The sequence below is a fragment of the Aulostomus chinensis genome, chromosome 22 (assembly GCF_037954235.1).
Source record: "Aulostomus chinensis isolate RoL2024-O1b breed Wild chromosome 22, RoL_Achi_v1.0, whole genome shotgun sequence".
NCBI classification, from domain to species: Eukaryota; Metazoa; Chordata; class Actinopteri; order Syngnathiformes; family Aulostomidae; genus Aulostomus; species Aulostomus chinensis.
In genome coordinates this window covers 18,545,749-18,568,138 of record NC_141341.1, presented here as the reverse complement: position 1 = coordinate 18,568,138, position 22,390 = coordinate 18,545,749, and the positions used below count along the sequence as shown (strand labels likewise).

At 40.1% G+C, this 22,390-nt stretch overlaps 1 protein-coding gene across 10 annotated transcripts in view; it reads right to left on the bottom strand.

Annotated features, from left to right (window-relative positions):
- Window positions 1–22,390, bottom strand: part of LOC147241039 (receptor-type tyrosine-protein phosphatase U-like) — a 228,718-nt gene that overhangs the window by 5,768 nt on the left and 200,560 nt on the right. For all 10 annotated transcript variants that reach the window (XM_086192426.1, XM_086192427.1, XM_086192430.1 and 7 more), the window contains 5 exons: window positions 18,883–18,999; window positions 18,565–18,719; window positions 10,187–10,322; window positions 6,061–6,210; window positions 1,351–1,665 (listed from right to left, as the gene is read on the bottom strand). In XM_086192426.1, the coding sequence (XP_086048552.1) occupies window positions 1,351–1,665; window positions 6,061–6,210; window positions 10,187–10,322; window positions 18,565–18,719; window positions 18,883–18,999 (873 nt within the window). The remainder of the gene's footprint in view (window positions 1–1,350; window positions 1,666–6,060; window positions 6,211–10,186; window positions 10,323–18,564; window positions 18,720–18,882; window positions 19,000–22,390) is intronic.

Genomic DNA, 22,390 nt, shown 5'->3' with positions numbered 1-22,390 from the left:
TGGTGTCCTCCTCAGTCTCTATAGTAGAGGAAGGATCAGGCATTGCTGATCTACAATGTTTAGGTAGATTTAAATATTTTAGGCAACAAACCCCAATTGCACAAATGAAACTTGGTCGCTATATCTGTTATACGAAATGTTTTCTTTTGGCACCTGCTCCAAATTATGTTGTTGTTGTTTTTTTTACACTCCAACTGTGTGCATTCAAAAACACCAAGCAATTCCATTCTGGGATATCAATCCAAAACAGGCCATAGCTCTCTTCTTAAACTAATATCCTCACTTAAAACTTTCAAGAATGTCAGCACCTCACTGGTCAAGCCACTGTCTGACACATTTTTCCTTTTTCTTCTGCTTTTTATATACATGCATACATGCATTTATACATCACATATACACACACATATATAGATATATGTATGTATGTATGTGCATATTTGTATAATATAAATGAATAGAATAATCTGAATAAATATATATATATAAATTTTTTTATTTTTATTTTTTACAACGTACTAGCATGAGTGCAATATCTTTTTTAAATTAGACTGCAATTTATGGAGCTGTCGCCACCCACAATCCATTATGAATTTACCCCTCTGAATTCTGAAGCACTCTGGAGAGTGTGAGTCATTTCATATATTCGGAGGATGGACCTCTTGCATTTAGCATTAAAAAATAGACCAATCCTAGAAATTAGAGATCAGTGCAAGAGCACCAACTGATTGCTGTGATCAGCTATATTATTTGAGTGTATGTTACGAACAGCGTGACACAAATGAAATTCCTGCTGTGATGGACATGATATTTCAGATAAGAATTTTTTTTATGACCCATGGATAAATCAAAAAGATAAGATGGAATGTGAAAATTCAATTTAATTACATTAATATAAAAAATAACTTCTACCACGGCTGCACGGTGGTGCAGTGGTCAGCACTGTGGCCTCACAGCAAGAAGGTTCTAGGTTTGAGCCCCGGCTCCATCACAGGATCTTTCTGTGTGAGTCTCCATGTTCTCCCTGTTCCTGTGTGGGTTCTCTCTGGTACTCCAGCTTCCTCCCACAGTTCAAAGACATCAAGAGGGGACGAGGCTGATTGATACTCTAAATTGACTGTAGGTGTGACTGTGAGTGTGAATGGTTGTCTGTCTCTATGTGTTGGCCCTGTGATGGACTGGCGACCTGTCCAGGGTGAACCCCACCTCTCGCCCGTAGATGCTGGGATAGGCTCCAGCCCCCCCCCCCCGCGACCCTTACTAGTAAGGAATAAGCGGAAGACGACGATGGATGGAACTTCTACCACATACAGAGAGCTTCTGCTTGTTTATTGACCCTTGCTGTCCTCTTACCCAGGCAGAGTTGGACTGGTTGAGCTGGTTCAGCATCACCACTGAAGTGCACCCATAGTCATAAACAAGCCTCCAGAAGTCAGTAGTGGTGCTGGGCAGTGGGTGTGGTGTCACCACAAAGGCGGCAGGCCGAAGGAAGCTGTCAGCAAGCGCTGCATTGATGTAGTTACTGCTCTCTCCCTCTGTGGTCACCAGGAAGGCCAGGGATCGGTCCGGTGGCAGAACGTCCATACTGCGATTCTTCTCATGGTTCCTGGGCATAAGAGAAATGCTGCATTCCTCCACATCCAGGTGAGGAGTTACTGAGTTCAGAGTCTGTTGCATGAAGCAGAGTGAACAGAGAGAATTGTTATTTGGAACTGTATTAATATTTTAGACGAAGAGATAAAACAAAAACTGAGAATAAAGATTTTGATAAGAGAAGACAAGACCAAGCAATACAGAAAGTATATCAAAGAGAGATGGACAGAAGCCACAGCAATATTCTCTACTCAGTTGCTGACAAGCACAACTACTGTATCTCCAGACATCTCTGGGAAACTTTAAAACAGTTTAAATCTGTTAAAACCCCTGTGAGTCCTAATGGATAAAAAAACAAAACAACTGATTAACAATCTCTTGCTCTATGAATGAGCTTATTACAAATGTTGTGCATTGAGGAGCGATTTGGTCAAAAATAAAATTACTAATTAATATTAAATATTAATTAATCGGGGCACCACCCTGATTAGTTCAGGGACACTAAAATGTTGACCAAATTTGGAAAAGTTGTCAGTCTCTGTGACAGTTTAGACCCCACTGTCACTGTTTGTCCCTAACCCACCTCAATAAGTGCACAATTGTTTGGTGGGACAACATGGACAAACCCGGAAACAACCAGCAACATTAAAGGACATTTATTCAACAAAACCATGCATCAAACAAATCACAACCTTCTCCCTCACCAGGGCTCTGAACTGGATCCTAAAAGAGTCAGGGTGGGGCTGGAGCCTTTAAGAAGGCGTCGAAGGCTACGCCCAAATTGGGGCGAACCATTCCCTGTCCGGAGACAGGGGAACTCGAACAGTACTTGGACATGTGAATGGGTTTGGTCAATGAAGGACACTGGACATTTGTTTATTGCAAAGTAGCAGATATATATATGGTCACTGAAGGACATGGTGTTTCTTTGCTGTATGTTAAGGTACACAGAACAATTTGGGAAACAATACAACTCACCTTAACTGGTCTTTGGTCTGTCTGGTGGGAGGGGCCATGAGAGTATATAAGGGGTGAGGGTGGGCTTACAAGGCAGTCTGCTGTTAACTCTGCTGGGGTGAGGTGCTCATTGCTGAGGTCCAGAGGTGAATATTGTTTCTCAAAAGTTCTATTGTTTCCAAGTTATGATGTTCTTTCTATTGATTAAGCAAGAGTAAACCATGGTTGATATGTGCATTGACTTATTCTTGTTGAAAGTATTGTGACTGCTAAAACATAGAATATGCATATTTGATTTATTCTTGTTGAAAGTATACTGCTAAAACATGGAATGTACGTGTTTGAGCATCGTTAAATATTTTGATTTGCATTTTGCTAAATTAATTTGTATCTGAGTTATTCTGCTTTTGTTTTGCGCTCGTTATTTAGTTTTGATTATTTTTACAGACCTCTGGTCCCTTCTGTATATAGCTGCTTTATTACATTTGTGTATCACCACTGGGGAAATATTGTTACAACTTATGCATGCAACTCTGTCGTGTTTTGCCATCAATGGTTTAATGTCGGGGTCTCACATGACCCATACCCGTGTCCGGGGTGTGACAGTCTCAAGAGTTTATCCAGTAAACAGTCATTCGGTAATATCAACTACACAGGGGTGACTCTGATCTTGGGTGAGATCCCAGCGCTGGCTATCACTTGGACACGTGACCACAGTTCTGTTTTGTGTTTGGCTCAACAGTGTCTTGTCTGGATATGTGGACAGGAGGGGGAGGTGTCCGCCTGCGGAGTTCTCACTGTCTGGTGCACTGCCAGGCCCAGGTGTGAAGAGCCACACTACCTGCTTGAATTGGATCCCTGGTGAACGAAAGCTCAGCCAAGCTTGTTCACCCCTCCACCAGTCGACTGCAGCAGATCCGTGCAGGCTGCTGTCTCTGCTAACCTCCGACCCAAGCCAGACTCCACGCGCCCCAGACCAGCTGAGCTTGAATACCTTACCAAGTAAGGATTCCCCTAACTAGGCATTTTCTGGGCAGAGAAATAGCTTAGTTATGTTTATAGTGGCTATGAATGTGCTGTTTTGTGATAGTCCCATGAACAGCAGACACTATTATACGGCATTACGCCGTAACTACTATAGTTTGTTAAACTGTAACATTTTCAAGAAGGTGCAACACTATTATTGATTCTAAGAAATCCTGCAACACATTTTTTGAGTTTACTTCTGACTTTTCCTCTCCCTCTCTTTCACTAAGCCGTTCGGCTTGCTAACTGACCGCTCCACGCTTTATATCTCCACGTTGCTAACTAGCAGCGAGCCAGCCTCAGCTGTTAGCCTCCGCTGCCACCACTGACTGGCTGCTAGGCAACCAGGTTCCCCCCTCCCCTCCTCCTCTCTTTGGTACACACACACACGTTATCACTTTGTATCCTTTGGTTAGATTGAACCGTTATACCAACGTGTTGCTGACTAATGCATTGTGTTTAATAAACACTTATTTGTAAGATTTACAAGTGTCTTTTGTGTACAAAATAGGGGTGTGAATCTCAGCACTGAGGACAATTCAATACACATCTCGATGCACTGCCAGCGATACGATACTTAACGATTATAATTTTCTGCCGATGCGATGCGATTTACCCTCTTCACAATGCGATACGATGCAATAATATCAAATCAATGTGCTACGATATGATGCAAAGAAAAAAAAATTAAATGAAGTACCCTCTGGCTCAGGCCCTTAAAAAAATGGAATTCAGTGGTACGACAAAAAGGATTTGGCTTCATTCCTTATGGGCACTTGGCAGTAAATTCAACAAAAGTGCTTTGTCTTTTTTACTATGCACCACTTCATGCAAATTCGTTTTGCCATCTTAAAACAGCAACAACTTTCCTCACACTTTCACATCGTCTATGCAATCACAATAGCAGTGGTTCTCTAACTTTTAAATTTCAAGGACCATAATTCTGAGTCTACAAATAGAACCAAATGAACCCATAAGTGTCCTTTGGGTTCAGTTTTGTACAGTTACACGGATTAGACAGACCTGCAACTGTTAAGGAATCTGAATCAATAAAATCCTAAAGGATTCCAATCCCAAACCTACATCACACAAGTGCTCTGTCCTAGTCGGGTCATGTTACAGTACACTATTGAACAACTAATGCACGGCCTAACATGGTGCAAATAAACCATTCAATGGCCATAACACTGTCTGCCAAACTGCTAGAGTTGACTTTCTAACTGGCCACTGAGAATCAGTGATTTGAGTGAGTTCTGCAACAATAAAAGAGAAAAACAAACAATAATTACTGCTGTAAAAAGTACAGTACACAGCAACAACAAAACACTCAATGAGTAACCTAAAGTGACTTTTTCAACAGTGCAATCAATGTTTCTCCGGTGTCCGGCGAGGAACTAGACGGGGAAGCGGGGAGGTGGCGGTAGACTTGTGGGTGATGTGGTGTACTCTTAAGTGGGTCTGCATGTTTGTCGTGCTGCCGTTGTACGGCTTCCTAACGCGGCATTCTTTGCGAATGACGGACGTTTTGTCGAGCTTTCAGTCTTTCTTTGCGAATCCGTAGTTTCCAAACATACGATTTAAATGTTGCGGGTGCATTAAATATAGAAGCTTCCTCGCTGCTGTTCGTGCGAACGTCCATGCTGTTTTACTAGTAGTGTATTGTTTGTGCCTCACGGCTTCCGTCCGTATTCAATACAATACGCAAAATAATGATGGTGCATTCATAGCTCCTGGGGAACAGCAGATGGGGTGAAGTTTAACATGAAGAGAACGGCGCTTGCATCGGATTTTACCGATACCCACCAACGCATCGAGATGAATCTAGATTTCACCCATCAATTGCATCATACCCAGTGAATGAGCCGATGCACTCGCATCACGCACATGCACATCTATGCATCGATTAATATCGATTATTTTCCACACCTTTAGTACAAAACTGTCCCAGTGATAGCCAGCGCTGGGATCTCACCCTTCTAAGATCAGAGTTGTCCCTCTTTAGTTTATTACTGAATATTGACTGTTTCGTGGATAAACTCTGTTTGAGACATAACTTTTCCAACTTTGGTCAACATTTTAGTTTCCCTGAAACTAATCAGTGGTGCCCCGAATAATTAATACTTAATATTAATTAGTAATTTTATTTAATAACCAATAATTATATTCATAATTTTTGATCATTATTTTGACCAATCGCTCAACGCACAACACAAAGCAATGGAAAGTGAAATGAACTTCCCTTTTCACATTGTTAATTCTCTGCATTAGTTCATTTACCAGACAAGGCAACACTACTATCTTAACTCCAATCCCGTCAAATTTATTTGTGTTTGTTTCTACCAATAAAATTCACCCCAAACATTTACAGGATGTTTGTTTTTTTTCTTGTGTCCTAGTGTTTTCTGTACTCCTCTCACTGCTGTGGAGGACAACACATGAAATTTCTTTGATGTCTGCTTTAAATTGTATGTGGTAGCTATGCATTACCTGAAACTCCTCTCTGAGCTGGGAGGTGTTGCTCTGGGAGTCGACCTTCAGCATGTCCTTATAGGTGAGAGCCAACTCATTTGCAGGGATTGCTGTTTCTCCACATAGACACGCCTCGAGGATGGCATCATGTATGAACACATACTGCTCCTAGGAGACAAAGGGGTGGGAGGACATTCAAAAATGGACATAATAACATGAACAAAAATATAAAATCCTCACTACACGTCTGAATTTATTCACTGTGAATCATTCACTTGTAAAGCGCAATGCTGAAATTGATTGCAGCTACTGAATGTGGACTATTTGTCATAACAGTCTTTACATTGCACCCCCAGTCTTAGGCATTGTCGCCTTCATAAAACTGTCTCCAAATCCAGATGGGATTGTGGTTGCTGGTGCATATGTATGTATATATGTATGAGTGTGTTTGTCAAAGGCAGTCACTGCCCACACACAATATTTAAATAACATCATGGGCGTGGAATTAATGAGAAAACTGGGAAATTTGTTTTGACATCCAACCAAACAAAAGATCAAAGACGCAAAGATCCATTTAAAATTAAAAAAGGCATAAACTGTCCCCTTTCCCACTACTTTGATCATTTAAATATGTTCTGCAATTGCATAAATGTGTATTCTAGTGGTAGTAAAACTCAAGATGAAAGTGAAAAAATTAAATTATATAAAGACCGATGTTTTTAGTATTTACTGACAGTCCAGGTCCTCGTGCTCATACTCTTAACTCTTACAATTAATGTGTTTCTCTAGTTAATTATTTTAAGTTTGAAAGGTCCCACTTCCCTTCAGTACACCCTAATTAGAAAACATTTTTAATTATTCACACAGCTAAAGCAAGTATCATGGAGCTGTCAGTGCAGACAGTACGGTCCTAGTAATTCTTATTTTATAGGAGTAACTTATATATTGTGGTATAGCTAAATTTAATCAAGGGATCTAAATAATTTGTTCACTTCCCTTTCAGGATAATGAATCTAGCCTGAGGGACCATTCGTCTGCACACAAACATGATAATATAAGATAGCAAATGTTCTGTGGGTGGATTTTTTAAGTTTTACGTACTAGGCGGCTTGTAAAATTATAGGGTATCAATGATTTTTAGAAAATCAAACTAGGTGTTTAGAACATAAGAAAAGGATTATAAATCTTATACAATTCCTCCTCTAAGTCTGAGATTATCTTATTTCTTGATGCAGAAACAGCCTTTGACCGAGTAGAAAAGACAATTCTTATCAAATGTGGATTAGATGCGCACCATACATCGTGGATGAAATTCTATGCTCATCCCGTGTCACAGGTGCAAAGCAACTAGGATAAATCAAATTATTTCCCACTGTAATAGAAGCTAGAAGGCAGGGCCGCCATGCCTCCCTTTCAAGAGTCCACAAAATGTCTTTTTTTTTTTTTGCAGCTAATATTCATAGGATGTGGTTAAACTCTACTGGGAAAATTAAATTCATCATCATTGAACACCGTATCCTCAGTTAGCAAAATGTCCTCAATACTTGCTTTCCTGACATGCCCTGTAAACTGAGGAACTATTTTAATATAAATCCCATTCGTTCACGACCAGTCAAGGGTGTGCCCTGCCTCTTGCCCGAAGGCTGCTGGGATAGGCTCCAGCCCCCCCCCCCCCCGCGACCCTTAACAGGATAAGCGGTAGACAATGAATGGATGGATCCCATTCCCATATCACTGGCTTTTTGGCTTTTAACATATGGGAAAAAGAACTTATCTTTTGGATGATGTTATATTCATATTTTGCATATTATATTTGATTCAGCGAGCCATTCAGATTTGATGACCCTTAACACATCAAAAAGTATTGACATAGTAAATGCCACTGCATCTTCCTTTATGAATGTTACAACCTCATTGGTGTTTTCATTTCAGGCTGTCATAGGAGGTATGCGGTTATGGTAAGAGGGAAACAGAGGGCTTTTCAAATGGTGGCAGAAGCCCAAACAATCCGAATAAAAAAAAATGGCTGCAGTCATTACAATTAGAGTTGTAACTAGTGGCTTTTTGACAATAAAACCTAGAAAATCTACCACCAAAATAAAAGAAAATATAAGAATGATATAACATCACCCCCTATAAGATATTTTTCTATTATTGATAATGTAGTCTATTTGAGTTAGGAAAACATCATTTTGAGAACAGCACAAATGTTTTCATGTGGTTTTAAGTTGGCATGTTTGAACTGAGATATAAAGACTTCCAAAAATAAATAGATCATGTATATTTTTCTTGGAAAACATGCAATTACCATCATGATTCAATTTGTGTATTAATGCAATCACACTATTATTCACAATGACTGCAATGAATATTTAATCAAATTATGCAACATTATCATCTAGGTGTGTGTGTTAAGTGCTAAAATCAAAAAGGGACTTTTATCCACACATTTTGGAGTTGGCCAGCCTGCAAGTACTTGAAGGATGGTTCTCAAAGGAGTTTGATATTAGTCTTTGCTGATAGTGTCATGGTCCGTGTCTTGATTTCCTGTTTTATTTTGTAGTTAGTGTCCTGTTTTCCTGTGTGCTCCCGTCTTTGATTACCTGATGTGTCTCACCTGTGTATGATTGCACCACCTGTGTCCTGTTTCATTGAGTATTTAACTTTTGTGTCTCCCATTGTCTCTTGTCACTTCATTGTTACTGTCATTTGCCATCTTTTTACCACGTCGTGTTCCCTGAACTTTTGTCGCACTCCCAATTGGCTGCCATCTGCATTTGGGCCCTGTTTTCCCTGTAAAACCCTGACAGACAGCAGTATTTATGTGGCTCCTGAAGAATCTTAATGTCCATAATATAACTGGTAGGCTATAAGACAGGGGTGTACCATTGGAAATCAAAGTGTGATTTTGAGAAAATTAAGGTCAGAATAGTCTAAGTTTAGTGTGATACACTGTGACTTGTACCAGCATCGCTATGTAGTCAACTGATTCTCAAATCTAACTGTGAAAAATCAAACAATATATCAAGATGGTTTTGGTTTTCACATTGAGCTGAAGAAATGAAAATACTCTGTTATTTCAAGTTTAAAACAAGGGTTACATATGACAATGTACAGTAATTTGAAACTGGGCATCTTGAATAACTTCACTGTAGAAAATGTGTACCAGCCCCACTTTCCCTTTTTCTACTTCCATTTCCAAACTTGTTTATCAGCTTTATAATTTATCACATTGGTTTGTTGACTCAAAAGTTGTCTCATAGTTGGGGTTAGGTTTAGTTTCATTTTGCTGCTTTAAATAATTGTCACTGACTCTGGACATATGAGTCATGCTGGTTTTGAACTGCCTGCGATAGAACAGAATGAACATACAAGAGTGAATGCATTCTTAATTCTGTTCACTTTTGTCTTTTATTTGTCAGACTGTCGACCATTCAATTGTGTCTCCCATCTCTCCTCACTTGATTCCTCTGGTCACATATCTAACACCTGCAATGCGCCATTTGATTGGCTGAGTAGCTTCAAATGGGGTGAATTACCAAGCAATCTACTGGTCTAGTCCACAAAGGCTAGAAAATCTGCACAAGGGAAAATATAAACACTCAGTCAAATGTAATGAGGCTAAATAAATAAAATTAAAAGAATAAAATTAATGCTGGTTAAAGGTCCAGCTCTGGACAGGATGGTGTCTATCTACGTCTGTACTGCATGGCAGTAGCATTTTGCATCTTGCATTGCTAGATCTCCTTCTATGTACATTCAAGTCCAATGCAATTTTTACAATTTGGATCCACTCTTGATCTAATGACAAAATGCCCATCAGCCTTTCATCTCACATGTTAAACAGTTTTAGGGAGATTGTGGAGGAGTAGTGCTGAAGTCTGCAGGAAATTCAAATGCCAATATATCTGTCACAAGCGGTTAAGGTATGTCTGTGTCCACACATACGGATACAATTCACTTTTAAAAAACTGTTTGTTTGGGTTATTTTGTGCTTGGAGAGGAGACCTATTTGACATATTTAGTTTGGTTGACTTGCAGAATTGCACTGATAATTTAACCTTTTTTTATGTCCCTACTTTTAATTTGACAAAGAGGGGGTCAGTAAGCCTTTTCTAACCAGCACGAGTGCACTCCTACTCACCTCAGTCTGGATCATGTTGATGCGGCGAGAGCAAAGGGTCTTTACACAGTTGTAGATGTCCACCACTCCCTCACATTCAGCCATATCCAGCATGACATCCAGCACAATGTAGCAGCCAGTCCTGCCTGCTCCCATACTGGTACAGATGAGAGAGAAGGACAAGTCTGAATACACCACTGAAATAAAATGGTCTCAGCACGGAGTTATTGGAAATGATCGAAATACTCTGCTACAAGTATAAGACTTTTTGCGATGGAAAGTATTGAATGAATATATAGAGGCCATCATGTGCTTTCAGCATAAACAAAGGATGCTCAAAGTTGAAAACCTCTTAGATGGAGATATCTAAAAATAACTCCATCCATGTCTGGGTCTGACATCGATGCATGTGCAGGTGTCTGTGAATCCCTCAGCCCTCTGGTAAGGCAGAAAATGCAGAAAGAAGGACACAAGTGTTGCACACTGAATCTCTATATTTACTTTTACTGTGATGTATCAGCCTCAAGCCCTCTTCAACATCTAAAATCACAGTACGAAACAAGCTCTGGTGTTTTAGGGGCCACAACCATATTAATAGCTATGTGTATTATTCATCACTACAATATCCTTAAAAAAAAACAACAAAACAAACAATTGATCACAGTGAACAGCACAGTGGTGCAGTGGTTAGCACTGTTGCCTCACAGCAAGAAGGTTCCAGGTTTGAGCCTGGGGCTTTTCTGTGTGGAGTTTGCATCTTCTCCCTGTGCCTGTGTGGGCTCTCTCTGGGTGCTCCAGGTTCCGCCCACAGTCCAAAGACGGACAAGTAAGGTTAATCGTGACTTTAAAGTTACACTAGCTGTGGCTGTGAGTGTGAATTGTTGTTTGTCTAGATGTGTTGGCCCTCCGATGGACTGGCAATCCAGGATGTACCCTGCCTCTTTCCCTATGTCAGCTGGGATAGACTCCAGCACCCCCCCCCCCCCCCAACCCTTAACGGATAAGTGGTATAGAAAATAGATGGCTATCACAGTCGTATTTGATAGCCCTGAACTTTCCACTGAGTGAATTTAAAAGCACCATATTTAGATGCAACGGCAATGTTAAATCACAAGAGTACAGATATAAATTTTGTGTTGCATAAATGGCTTGATATCAAACAAATGTATCCTCTGCATTTAACTCGTGAATGGAGCAGGGTTCAGGGGTACTACTGATATTTTTAGGAATAATCATGAAAGGATATTGAAACATTAATTTGAAAACAAAACTTATTTTAAATACAGTATACATTTGATCACACAGCAACAACAGCAATCTACATACACAGACTCACACACACACACACACACACACGTTCTTACATACTGTACACGCAAACCTAAACCTAAAATAGAAAGAACTTCATTGATCCCACAACGGGGAAATTTGTATGTTACCACAGCTCAATTACAAGAAAGAAAAGAAAAGTTAAATATATCAGAGAGGAGAAGAACATGAACACACAGAACTAATAATCTACATGAGGGTATTGTTTTAAGGTGGACTGGGGCTTGAAGTAGGATAGGATTAAATGGTTTGTTAACTTGATAAGTATCACAATGACAACAAATGCAGTAAAATCTATACTTCTCCAGAGCAGGCCACAAGATGGCCAAAATATGTACAAGCACCACCATATGTCTCCATGAAATTTTTCATCCATTGATAATTTGAATGTAGGAGGGTCTGCATCTGCATGTATTTCTTCATAACTTGTAAATTCACAAATTAAGATCCAGCTGCAGCTGAAGGAAAGACAACAATATTACTGATATTAGATAGGCCATCATCTAAACCAGAGGTCCCTAACCACCGGGCCACGGACCAGTACAGGTCATTTGGTACCGGGCCAGTAAAAAAATATTTTATTGGTCACCGGAGTCTGAAAGATCTTTTATTTTGAAAAAAACGCTTGTCTCAGTCTCGTGAATTGATAGTCTACGCCAAAAATGTAACCCACAAACTAGCAAAAATGAGTAAAATACAAACGTCTTTAGAGAGCTTCTTTGGAAAGGGAAAAAGGCCCAATGAGGAGACGGAAGAAGAGCCTTCAACTTCCAAGAAAAAGAGAGCTGCATTTAATAGACAATATTATGATTCGTACTTAAAATACAGGTTTACTGCTACATGAAATTCTCAGTCACCAAGCCTGCTCTGCCTAATATGTGGTGACAGGCTAGCCAACGAGACTACGCAGCCTTCAAAACTGCTTTGGCACCTGGAGACCAAGCACCCTGCAATTAAGGACAAACCTGTGGAGTTTTTTGAAAGGAAAAAACGTGAACAAAACGGACAAAAGCAATTGCTAATGGCCATCGCCTCAACAAATACGAGTGCTCTGCGAGCATCATACCTGGTGGCTTAGGCAAAGAAACCTTTTACTATTGGTGAGGAATTGATCCTGCCTGCCGCTAAGGACATTTGCCATGAATTTCTAGGAGCGACTGCTGTTAAAATGATTGCACAGGTTACTGTATCAGTGAGCACCGTCACTAAACCAATTAAGGATATAGCTGAGGCCATTGAGACACAGTTATTGGAGAGGATTTATAAGACATTGTGGTATATAGAATCTATTGATATTGACAGCAAGGCAATACAACTTGTTTATGTGCGATATATGTATCAGGAGGATGTGCATGAGGACATTTTATGTGCACTATCACTGCCAAGCAACACCACTGGTGCAGAACAATTCAAATCTCTGATCAGGAAAACTGGATTGGTCCTTTTGTGTTGGCATATGCACAGACAGAGCTGCTGCCACGACTGGACTGATTTCTGGTTGGTCAGGTTAAGGACGTTGCACCTGAATGTGAGTCTATGCACTGTGTCATTCACAGGGAAATGTTGGCAAGCCAATAAATGTTACCTGAACTAACAGCGTATTGAACAATGTCATTAAAGTCATTAACTACATCAAAGTAAATGCCCTAAACTCATCTCTGTTCGAGCAGCTCTGTGGTGAGATGGATGAAGAGCACAAACACTTTCTCAACGCATAAGAAAGATGGCTATCAGGGAGATCGCTGGCCAGAGTTTTTGAGTTACAAGGTTTTCAGAAAAACCCCCACAACTGGCAGCACATTTCTGGGACATGGACTGAGTTGCAAAACTCGCTTGCCACATTTGGGAAAGGCATTGGTGACCATGAGATTACAGCGGTTTGTGGCAAAGGAAAATAGCAAAACAAGAAAAGCTGCTGGAGTAAAAAAACATGATGTTGAAAATATTCCCAGATTTGACAACAGAAACGGCAAGGAGGAGAATGCTGTTTGAGGGAACTTTGAGGGAAAGTTGTATTGGGCTGGCATACAAAGTGGTCTGATTCATCCAGCCACTCTTATCCTCACTTTCAACAGTGAGAAGAAGATCTTTTACAAAGTTGGTTAGGTGGAGAAATTGTTGAGGAAAGGATTAAACTGATGCAGCATCCGTCAGTAAATGACGAGGCAGACTGAAGTTGAAGGAAACACACATGAAGCAGTCCGTAATTGGAAATTGAAACAAATATAAGAGATCTACTACGGACAATGGACTGGAACTTGACCCATGCTTTTAATTTTGATTTTGGGATTACAGCATGACTTTGGACTCTTTCAAGGGGATAAACTGTGAGAGCTGAAGGGACAGTGGTGAACAGCGAGAGAGCAGACTGTGCAAAAGTGGAATTGGATCAAAGATGATTTACCCCAATGTGAATGTACGCTTTGTTGGATGTCACTGTCGGATGGGCCGGCGATGGCTTTAACATTTCTCTTAAAAATGAGGCATGAGATGGAAGTGAAAGTGCAAACACCAAGGTGCCATATATTGTTCTCGGCATGAGACACCATCAAAAATTACATAAAAAAAAAAACCCTGACTGCCTTCTACCCTCCTGGCTGCAGGAAATTAGACAGACCAGCCCATAGAGTGTAGGTGAGACCACAACCATACTCTACAATAAATATGTACATAAAACCAGCACCATCTCAATAACATAATCTGACTCAATAGATACATGATTAAAGACTACTATACTAACTCAATAATACATCCACACGCATAATCATCCGAATGAACCTTGCCTGTGATTGTACTCCCCCCTATCTAGGAACATAGGTTTGCTCCTAGAGCTCTTAAGGAGCTTCCTTGGGACGGTTCCTCTCTTTTGGCTCCACCCCCTCTGAGGAAACCACCAGGAAGAGGTGAGAACTGACACTGATGACTGAAATTGCCGCATATACATGAGACAAACATGATAAACACAAAATACCATGCCTTGCACAGTGATTACCACTGACTGACACTGGGGTTTTCATTTTACACAGGCAGGATGGCCTGTCCCCCTGTGCTTCCCAGGCAGGAAGGTTGCGGGTTTGAGTCCCGGCTCGGGCACGGGATCCTTCCGTGTGGAGTTTGAATGTTCTCCCCGTGCCTGCATGGGTTCCTTCCAGGTACTCTGGCTTCTTCCCACCGTCCAAAGACATGCAATTGGGGACGAGGCTGATTGATTCTCTAAACTGACCATAGGTGTGAATGTGAGTGTGAATGGTTGTTTGTCTCTATGTGTTGGCGCTGCGATGGACTGGCAACCTGTCCAGGGTGTACGCCGCCTCTCGCCTGTAGCCGCTGCCCCCCCCCCCCCCCAGCGACCTTTAATAGGAACAAGTGGAAGATGATGGATGGATATTGAAGCTCTCTGGTTAGAAGTACATTTAAAGCAGCTTAATCCTATACTCATAGGATGTGGTTACAGATTCCCAAATATTTAGACAAAATGTGTGAAATGTGGGACTCTGCTTGCAGTACCAATTCAGAATTATATTTTATGGCAGATATGAATGTAGACTGGAAGACTTTGTCACGTCCAAGGAGAAGGAAATTACCAGATGTATGTGCTTCTTCGGGGCTGTCTCATGCTATTGACAAACCAAAAGAATTGGTTTTAATTATGATGGCAGGAGAGTAGCAACTTATACTGATCATCTTCTATATGTATAACTACACCTGAGATTTGCTCTAAAGCTCTCTCTGTGCCTATAGGATTAGCAATCATAATTTAATTGCAACAGTCAAGAAAATAAAGGTGCTGACAGATGGTTCTAGAATAATTAAAAGGTTTTTTTTAAAGCATTTGATGAGGAGAAATTTGTGAGCAATATCTCAAATGCAAAGTTGACAAATATTTTGTGGCTTGAAGATCCTGAAGCTGCCTTGTAGGTTTCTGATGACACATTAACAACTATCATAGATAATAATTCACCTGTGAAAAAAATACAGCGTGAGATCTTTTAATTCACCATGATTGGACAGAGAAATGGAAAAAAAAACCCATATGATTGAAAAAAATCAGGAAAAACAGATTTCCATATCATCTGCTATTAAATCAGATTAGCAGGTTTATAGTAAATTAAGAAATTTTGTTACAAAATTAAATAGGAGAAAGAAAAAATATTATGGCAACATAGTTCAAGAAATTAAACAGTATAGTAAAAGATTATGGAGCATGTTGAATCATTTAGTTGAGGGCAATACCATCTTACTGAGATACTGGAGGGGAGTTTTTAACTAAACCTATGGATATTGCTAATCATTTATATAATTATTTTATAAATAAATTGATTAGCTGAAAAATACTGTACAGCATAACAACACTGATCTTGCAGTTACATTAATTAATGAAATTATGGATGATAGAGAATGTAATTTTGTTTTCAAGAATGTTACGGTATCAAAAGTTGAGTTAATGTTAGTAACTTGCACGAATATGTCACCTGGAGTTGATTTTCTTGATCGAAAGCTATTGAAAGCTATTGTGGCCCCAGTGATAACAAATATAATCAATTTATGTTTGACTAAAAATGTATGGCCACAGGGATGGAAAATTGTAAAAATCTATAACAATACCAAAAAAAAAAATTGCAGTTTTCTGAGTCAAATAATCAAACTATGAGTTTATTGCCAATTCTAAGTTAAGAGTTGTGTATGAGAAAATTCAGTTTTATTTTTCTTTTAACAACATATTTACAGATTTTTAGAACGCTAATAGGGAAAAAATACCCCAAAACAACAGCTTTGACCCAAATATCTGACAATTGATGTAACGGTCCTGAGCAAAAGAAAATTATGCGATCTGTATTTCATGATTTTTCTGCAGCTTTTGATATTCTTTACCATGAATTATTAGGAAAATTTAAATGTTACTGGTTGTCATCCTCAGCTGTATTAACAATTAAAAGTTATCTGAGTGGGAGATGGCAAATGGTTTATTTAAAGGAAGTGAGTCAGACTTAAAGCAGGTAAAACATCAAAGAAGTTGCCGTGGACCTCTTTTGTATTCTATTTTCCTCAATATTCTCCTCTTGGCATTAAGTAAAGCTTACATTGCAATATATGCTGATGATACAACAATTTATTTAGCTGGTAGAACAATTGAGGAATAAAATGAAATTTTAAGTGAAGAAATAATCAGCTGTAATTAACTTATTTTGAATGTCCAAAAAAACCCCACCAGTTGGGTTATTGATTTAACAATTAATCATCAAACCATTATACAAGTGGATAAAGTTAAATTACTAGGGATTATCATAGATAACAGATTATCATGGGGGAGATATATGTATGTATGAAAATAAAATAATCACTCAAATTCAAAACATTCTTTCTATTATTAGGAGATGCTCTCAATATTTAACAACACAAACCACTAAACTGGTAATGCAAGCTTTGTTTTTGTCTCACGTGGATTATAGAACACTTGTTTGGTCCAATACCTCACTAGCCAACATTAGAAAACTGAAATTTATTCAAAATGAAGAACTCATGTAATACTTGCCTTTGGAATGAGGACAAACATTTGTAAAATGCATGCCAGTCTATTTGTTGGATGTTAAGAATAGACTTTTATATTTGATGATGGTATTTATTATATTAGAAATGTTATCACAACAAAGATGCCGAACAGTTGTTATAGAAAACTATCCTTTGGTTCAGAGACACATTATTACTCAATGCTTCAAGCTAGGGGAGGTTATTTCTACCATGCCCAGAACATCATCATAGAGCTATGAAGGAGTGGAATGCCCTTCCAATTTTGTTACACAACAGACAACATGGTAAACTTTAAAATAAAACTGAGAGATTATTATTATTTAACTCAAAACTTCAACCCTTCGTCACTACAGGTCATTTCTACCTGTTCTCCATGTTTGGGTCATGGAGTATTGTGTGACAGGCTATATTGTAAATGTTTTGTGACGATTCTGTGAGGAACCCTGTAATTTGGATGTTCAGTGTTTGTCTTGTGTATTGCACATATGTCTATTTGTGTATTTGCATGTATTAAGTAAGTCTTGAATATGTATTGTCACTCATGAAGATAAAAACACCTGAGGAAGGATAGCGGATGTTTTGAAAAAGCCAATGTGGATCTTAATAAATGAAACTGAACTTTTTAGGAAACCCTTTTAACAGGTCCAACATTCATAAATCTAAACTTTAAAGGTGCACTAAGCATTGCTGCCTGACATCACTTCTGTTGATGTTCATTGCAAATACCAAACACAGAGCAAGCGTGCCCCTCCCCCCGTGTTTCTGTAAATGTCATGAACGTGCGTTGACATTGAAAGTGGATCTGTGCTGCGCTACCATCGCGAAGATGAGTGAGCAAAATCCAACCGTTCGGAGAGTAAATCTATATTCTAAGTCTTTAGACAATATCTTTACGATATTAGGTTATACTGATAATAGCCATTTCCCAAAGTGTATGTGTTGAGTTGTTAGATGCCATCCAGCTATCTAGCAGCTTGCTACTATACGCTACTCAATCCACTCTGCTTATTCCCCAATGCATGCACGCACACTAACACCCCCCCCCCCCATCCCTTACCATCTTGTCAGTGATTGGCTGAAACATTGTTTGTTTTGTTTATGCACTCAGTGTTTGTTTGCTATTTGTGAGCCCTGTATTGTCTCCAGAGACCGCACTTCATAGTGTATTCAGGGGGCAGGCAGCTAGCGGATCAAGGGGAGATGCCTACAATTTGAGAAAAAAATGAAACCACGCTGAAACCATGCAACTTACACTTTACCAATGTGAAGCTGGTTGTGTGAGAAATGGATCATCCTGTGGAAAATTAAAATTTTATGTTTGTTATTTGTTATTATCCCCGCAGGGGCAAGAAGTTGTTATTGGAAATTCAGAAGAATGTACACTCCTGTCGAAGTAGACCTGGAAAATTAATTTTGTTGGGATGTGATGCAGAAAAAGATTATCGGCCAATAAAATATTTAAGACCGAAATGATTGAGTAAAATCAAATAATACAATAATAATTATTTTATATTAACTGTCACAGTGGAGTGTGTAGTTACCTGCAGTGGACAACCACAGGCCCAGCATCAGGAGGTGTTGAGGCCTTCACCCGACGCAGGAAAGCCAGTAAACCAGTTGCATTGTATGGCACTCCATGCTCAGGCCAGGAGGTGAAATGGAACTGGCACACCTCATGTTTGTTGGGATAACCTCTCTAGAGGAAACAACACAGCAGATTTAAAAAGATAAATGGAAATAAATATTTTTGTAGAAACAAAACAAACAGAGGCCAATTAAAATAACGACTCTATTTTTGGTGGGCATTTAATATGTAAAGTCTACACAGAGTTGAAATACATATATTCAGTATGACTCACCCTCTCCATGGCGAAAGTGCGTACTGTGTACTCTGCCAGTGTATCCGTCTTCAGCAGTGTTATCTTAATGTCACCATAGAGCTCAGTGTCATCAGGCCAATACTTACAACACTTCATCTGGGGAAAAAAAGAGCTTAATTTCAGAAAGGTATGGAGCCGACTGATCTCAACAAAAGACATTAGGCCTTTTTAAGCAATTATAAGGTGCCAGGTAGCACTATATGTACATGATTGGGCATGGGTTTGGGGCATCTTCACCTTCATTTTGGGAATAAGAAGGCACATAAAGCACAAACCATGGTGTGCTGATCAATCAAAAACCAATCAGCGTCACTTATCAGCCCAGTGTGTGCCAGTACTCGGCATGTTACTATTTCAGACATTCCAACTTGGGAGAAAAGAGTACTTCTCCTCTGAAGAAATGGACTCCCTCATGCACCAATTATGATGCGCAAGCATATCTTATGTTTATATAAAGGAACAGCAGACATCCACTGAAGCCATTGGAGGTGAAGCGAGCTAGGGAGGAGGTGGCGGCCAATGTTTCCACGTTTTTGAGCATAAATGTTGCAAGCAATGCCTCACATCTGTTTATCTGATTGATGTACCCTTTAAATAACACTTGACACATATTGCCAATGACCAAAGACTCTTCTTGGTCAATCGTGCAAATTTTTTCTCGTGTCCTAAAATAGCAATACCTCAAAAATAGCTGATGTATAGTGCATCAGCTAATGGGGATCCTAATCAAATCAAATCAAACCTCACAGATGTGCCAGACCATGTCTCATTAACATTCAAAAGCACTTACAATTCTACAGTTTTACAGTTTCATTTGACAGTCATTTGACACTTTTGTCCAAAGCGACAGAGTACAAGCATGAACTGGAGGGAAAGCTTTAGTAAGTTCAAAAAAAGTGCTTCGATTTTGATTGGCTGCAGGTGCTGGTATCTAGTGGCAGAAAAAGTACCAGGTTTTTTTGTTTATTTCTTAACATAATTTAACCCCAACTGGCCACAACCAATAATTCAAACACATTCAATATTCAACATTGACAGTGCTAAGAGCTGGGTCTTAAACCAGAGCCATGCTGGGCTGGATGCGTCGGGCAGAGCATAGTGAGTGAGAGGAGGTCTAGACCTGGATGAGTGATTCCAGGTTGACAGCAGCCATTCTTGTCATTGTTTTGTAAGCCAGAAGAAAAGCTTTGAATTTGACTCAAGCTGCCACTGGAAGCCAGTGAAGAGACGTTAACAGCGGGATGACGTGCAGTTTTGGGCAAGTTAAAGACCAGACGTGCGACATTCTAGATCATCTGCAGAGGTTTAAATTTACACACAAGGAGGCTTGCTAGGCGAGAGTTGCAGTAGTCAATGCACTAAATCACAAGGGCCTCTACCAGAAACTGTGTGGCTTGTTGTGTCAGGCAGGGTCTGGTCATCTTGATATTACGGAGGGCACATTGACAAGAGAGAGCAATCAAGACCGCATGTACCTTAAAGGTAAGCTGGTCGTCAATAATGACACCCAGATTATTTGAGTTTGTGGGCACAAGTTGATTTGAGTAGAGCAGGACACTGATCTGTGGACACACTGGAAAGACAATAAGCTCAGTTTTGGACAGATTTGGTAGAAGCTGGCGTTCCTTCATCCATGCGGTGGTATCAGCCAGACATGCTGATTTCCGAGCTGAGACAGTTGTATCTTCAGGTGGAAATGACAGGAAAAACTAAGTGTTGTCAGCATAGCAGTTGTTGAAGAAATTCGTAGATGAAATCCAAAGACCCAAAGTTGCTGTGAGGTTGAGGAGGTTTTAATGAAAGCAAGCCGGCAAGCTGGTGAACTGACCTACAGAGACTGAGTCCTCGTAGGTGAGTCGACCCTGAACAATGGTTGTGGACTTTCTCTTAGACTGTCACATCAAAGGGTCCCAGTAAGATCAAAAGGGAAAAAGGGCACATTCAGTTGGAAATCAAAATCCTGAAGACATATGTTCCTCTGAGTGAAATGTAAATATAGACAGAAGGGAAGCAATGGGGGTGTCTGCAGTGACAATAGGTGGGAGACATCAGAGGGACTCAGGTAGACATAGGTGTGAAGTCCCAGAAGGGGGTAGTGAAGGTGTCGGTATTTTGGTCAGGAAAGGGATAGGACATCCTTCCCACATCAGACATTGTGGCGTCAAGATGGTTCTTCTCCGTGGGTGACAGAGGTGGGGTGATTTTACAGCATGTTTGATTGTGGGCAAGATGGTCTGCAGGATGTAGGTATTGTATTGAGAGGACAGGTTGTAGGTTTTGAGCTCAGCAGAAGTCTGGAGACCTCATCCTCGCTCAGCAAAAGAATAGAGTAAGGTAGCAGTCACAGGTTGGAGCAGACTGAGCTGGTCAGGCTCAGAGAATTGGTTGCAAATGGTGGCCACCCTCTCAGTGAAGAAGGAGGCAAACATGTCCAGAGTCAGTGCAGTGGAGGGCTGAGCAGCTGTTGGAAAGAGTAAGGAGTTAAAAGCCACAAATCCTTTTCTTGTTGATATTAAGTGTTTTTCTGTTGTTTTATATGTTATCTTTTAGTAATACTTTGGACTCACGTGTACTCATGGGTCAAGCATGCATGTGATAAGTTCACATGGACCTTAAGACAAATATCCTTGGAATGTACTCTTCCTATATTCTTACCATATGTGAACTGGCTATATGTTATGTGTCTTGCTGTTGTTGTTGATGTCAGAATGGCTCCAACTAGTCTGGTTTACTCAGGCGAGCTGTGAGGCCCCCTTATCAGGCACCTCTAAATTTACAGATGTTCAGGAGCTTCAATACGGTTACATGAAGCAGTTCCTTTGATTTGCTTTGGATGCATGAGCAGGAGATCCCGGTGCCGTTTCTAACATTAAAGAAGTACATTGAACAACTAAGTATGGTATTGGATCGTTCTCTCCTTCATTGGAAAACGGCCACATAAACATCTTTATATCACTTGTGTCAGAAGCAGCACAGCTCTTGTTCTGGTAAAACAATTGCATGGATAACTGTTGATAGGAAGTGAAGGATGCAAGTTTTTGTTGTAAGAGGACAAATCAGTGGGTTCTTGGGATTCTTTCTACTTCAGAGGGCCATGGACTTGGTGGATTTTCTTGGCTGGTTTAGACACCAGGGGGCAGAGCTTGTCCAAAGAGAATGCCAGAGAGGAACAGAATGTTTCTGTAGCCATGATAATAGACAGTGAAAACAAATGTGTTTGGTCAGGTATGGTAGCGCACACCTCATCCAACAGTTGTGTTGCTCTGCGGAAGGAAAACTTTGGCAGGGTGCTTGTGTTTGCAGAAACGTGGCAGAGAAATGATCTGAAAGGTGTAGTGGGATCACCGTCACATCTGCTGTGGAGCAGTTACAAGTCAGTACCATGTCAAGGACTCTGCCAGCTTTGTGAATGGGAGAAGGAGCCAGTTTGAAGTAAAAAGAGGAGAGGAATGCCAGAAATCATTGGACTGTGTCTTGTCAATGTGAA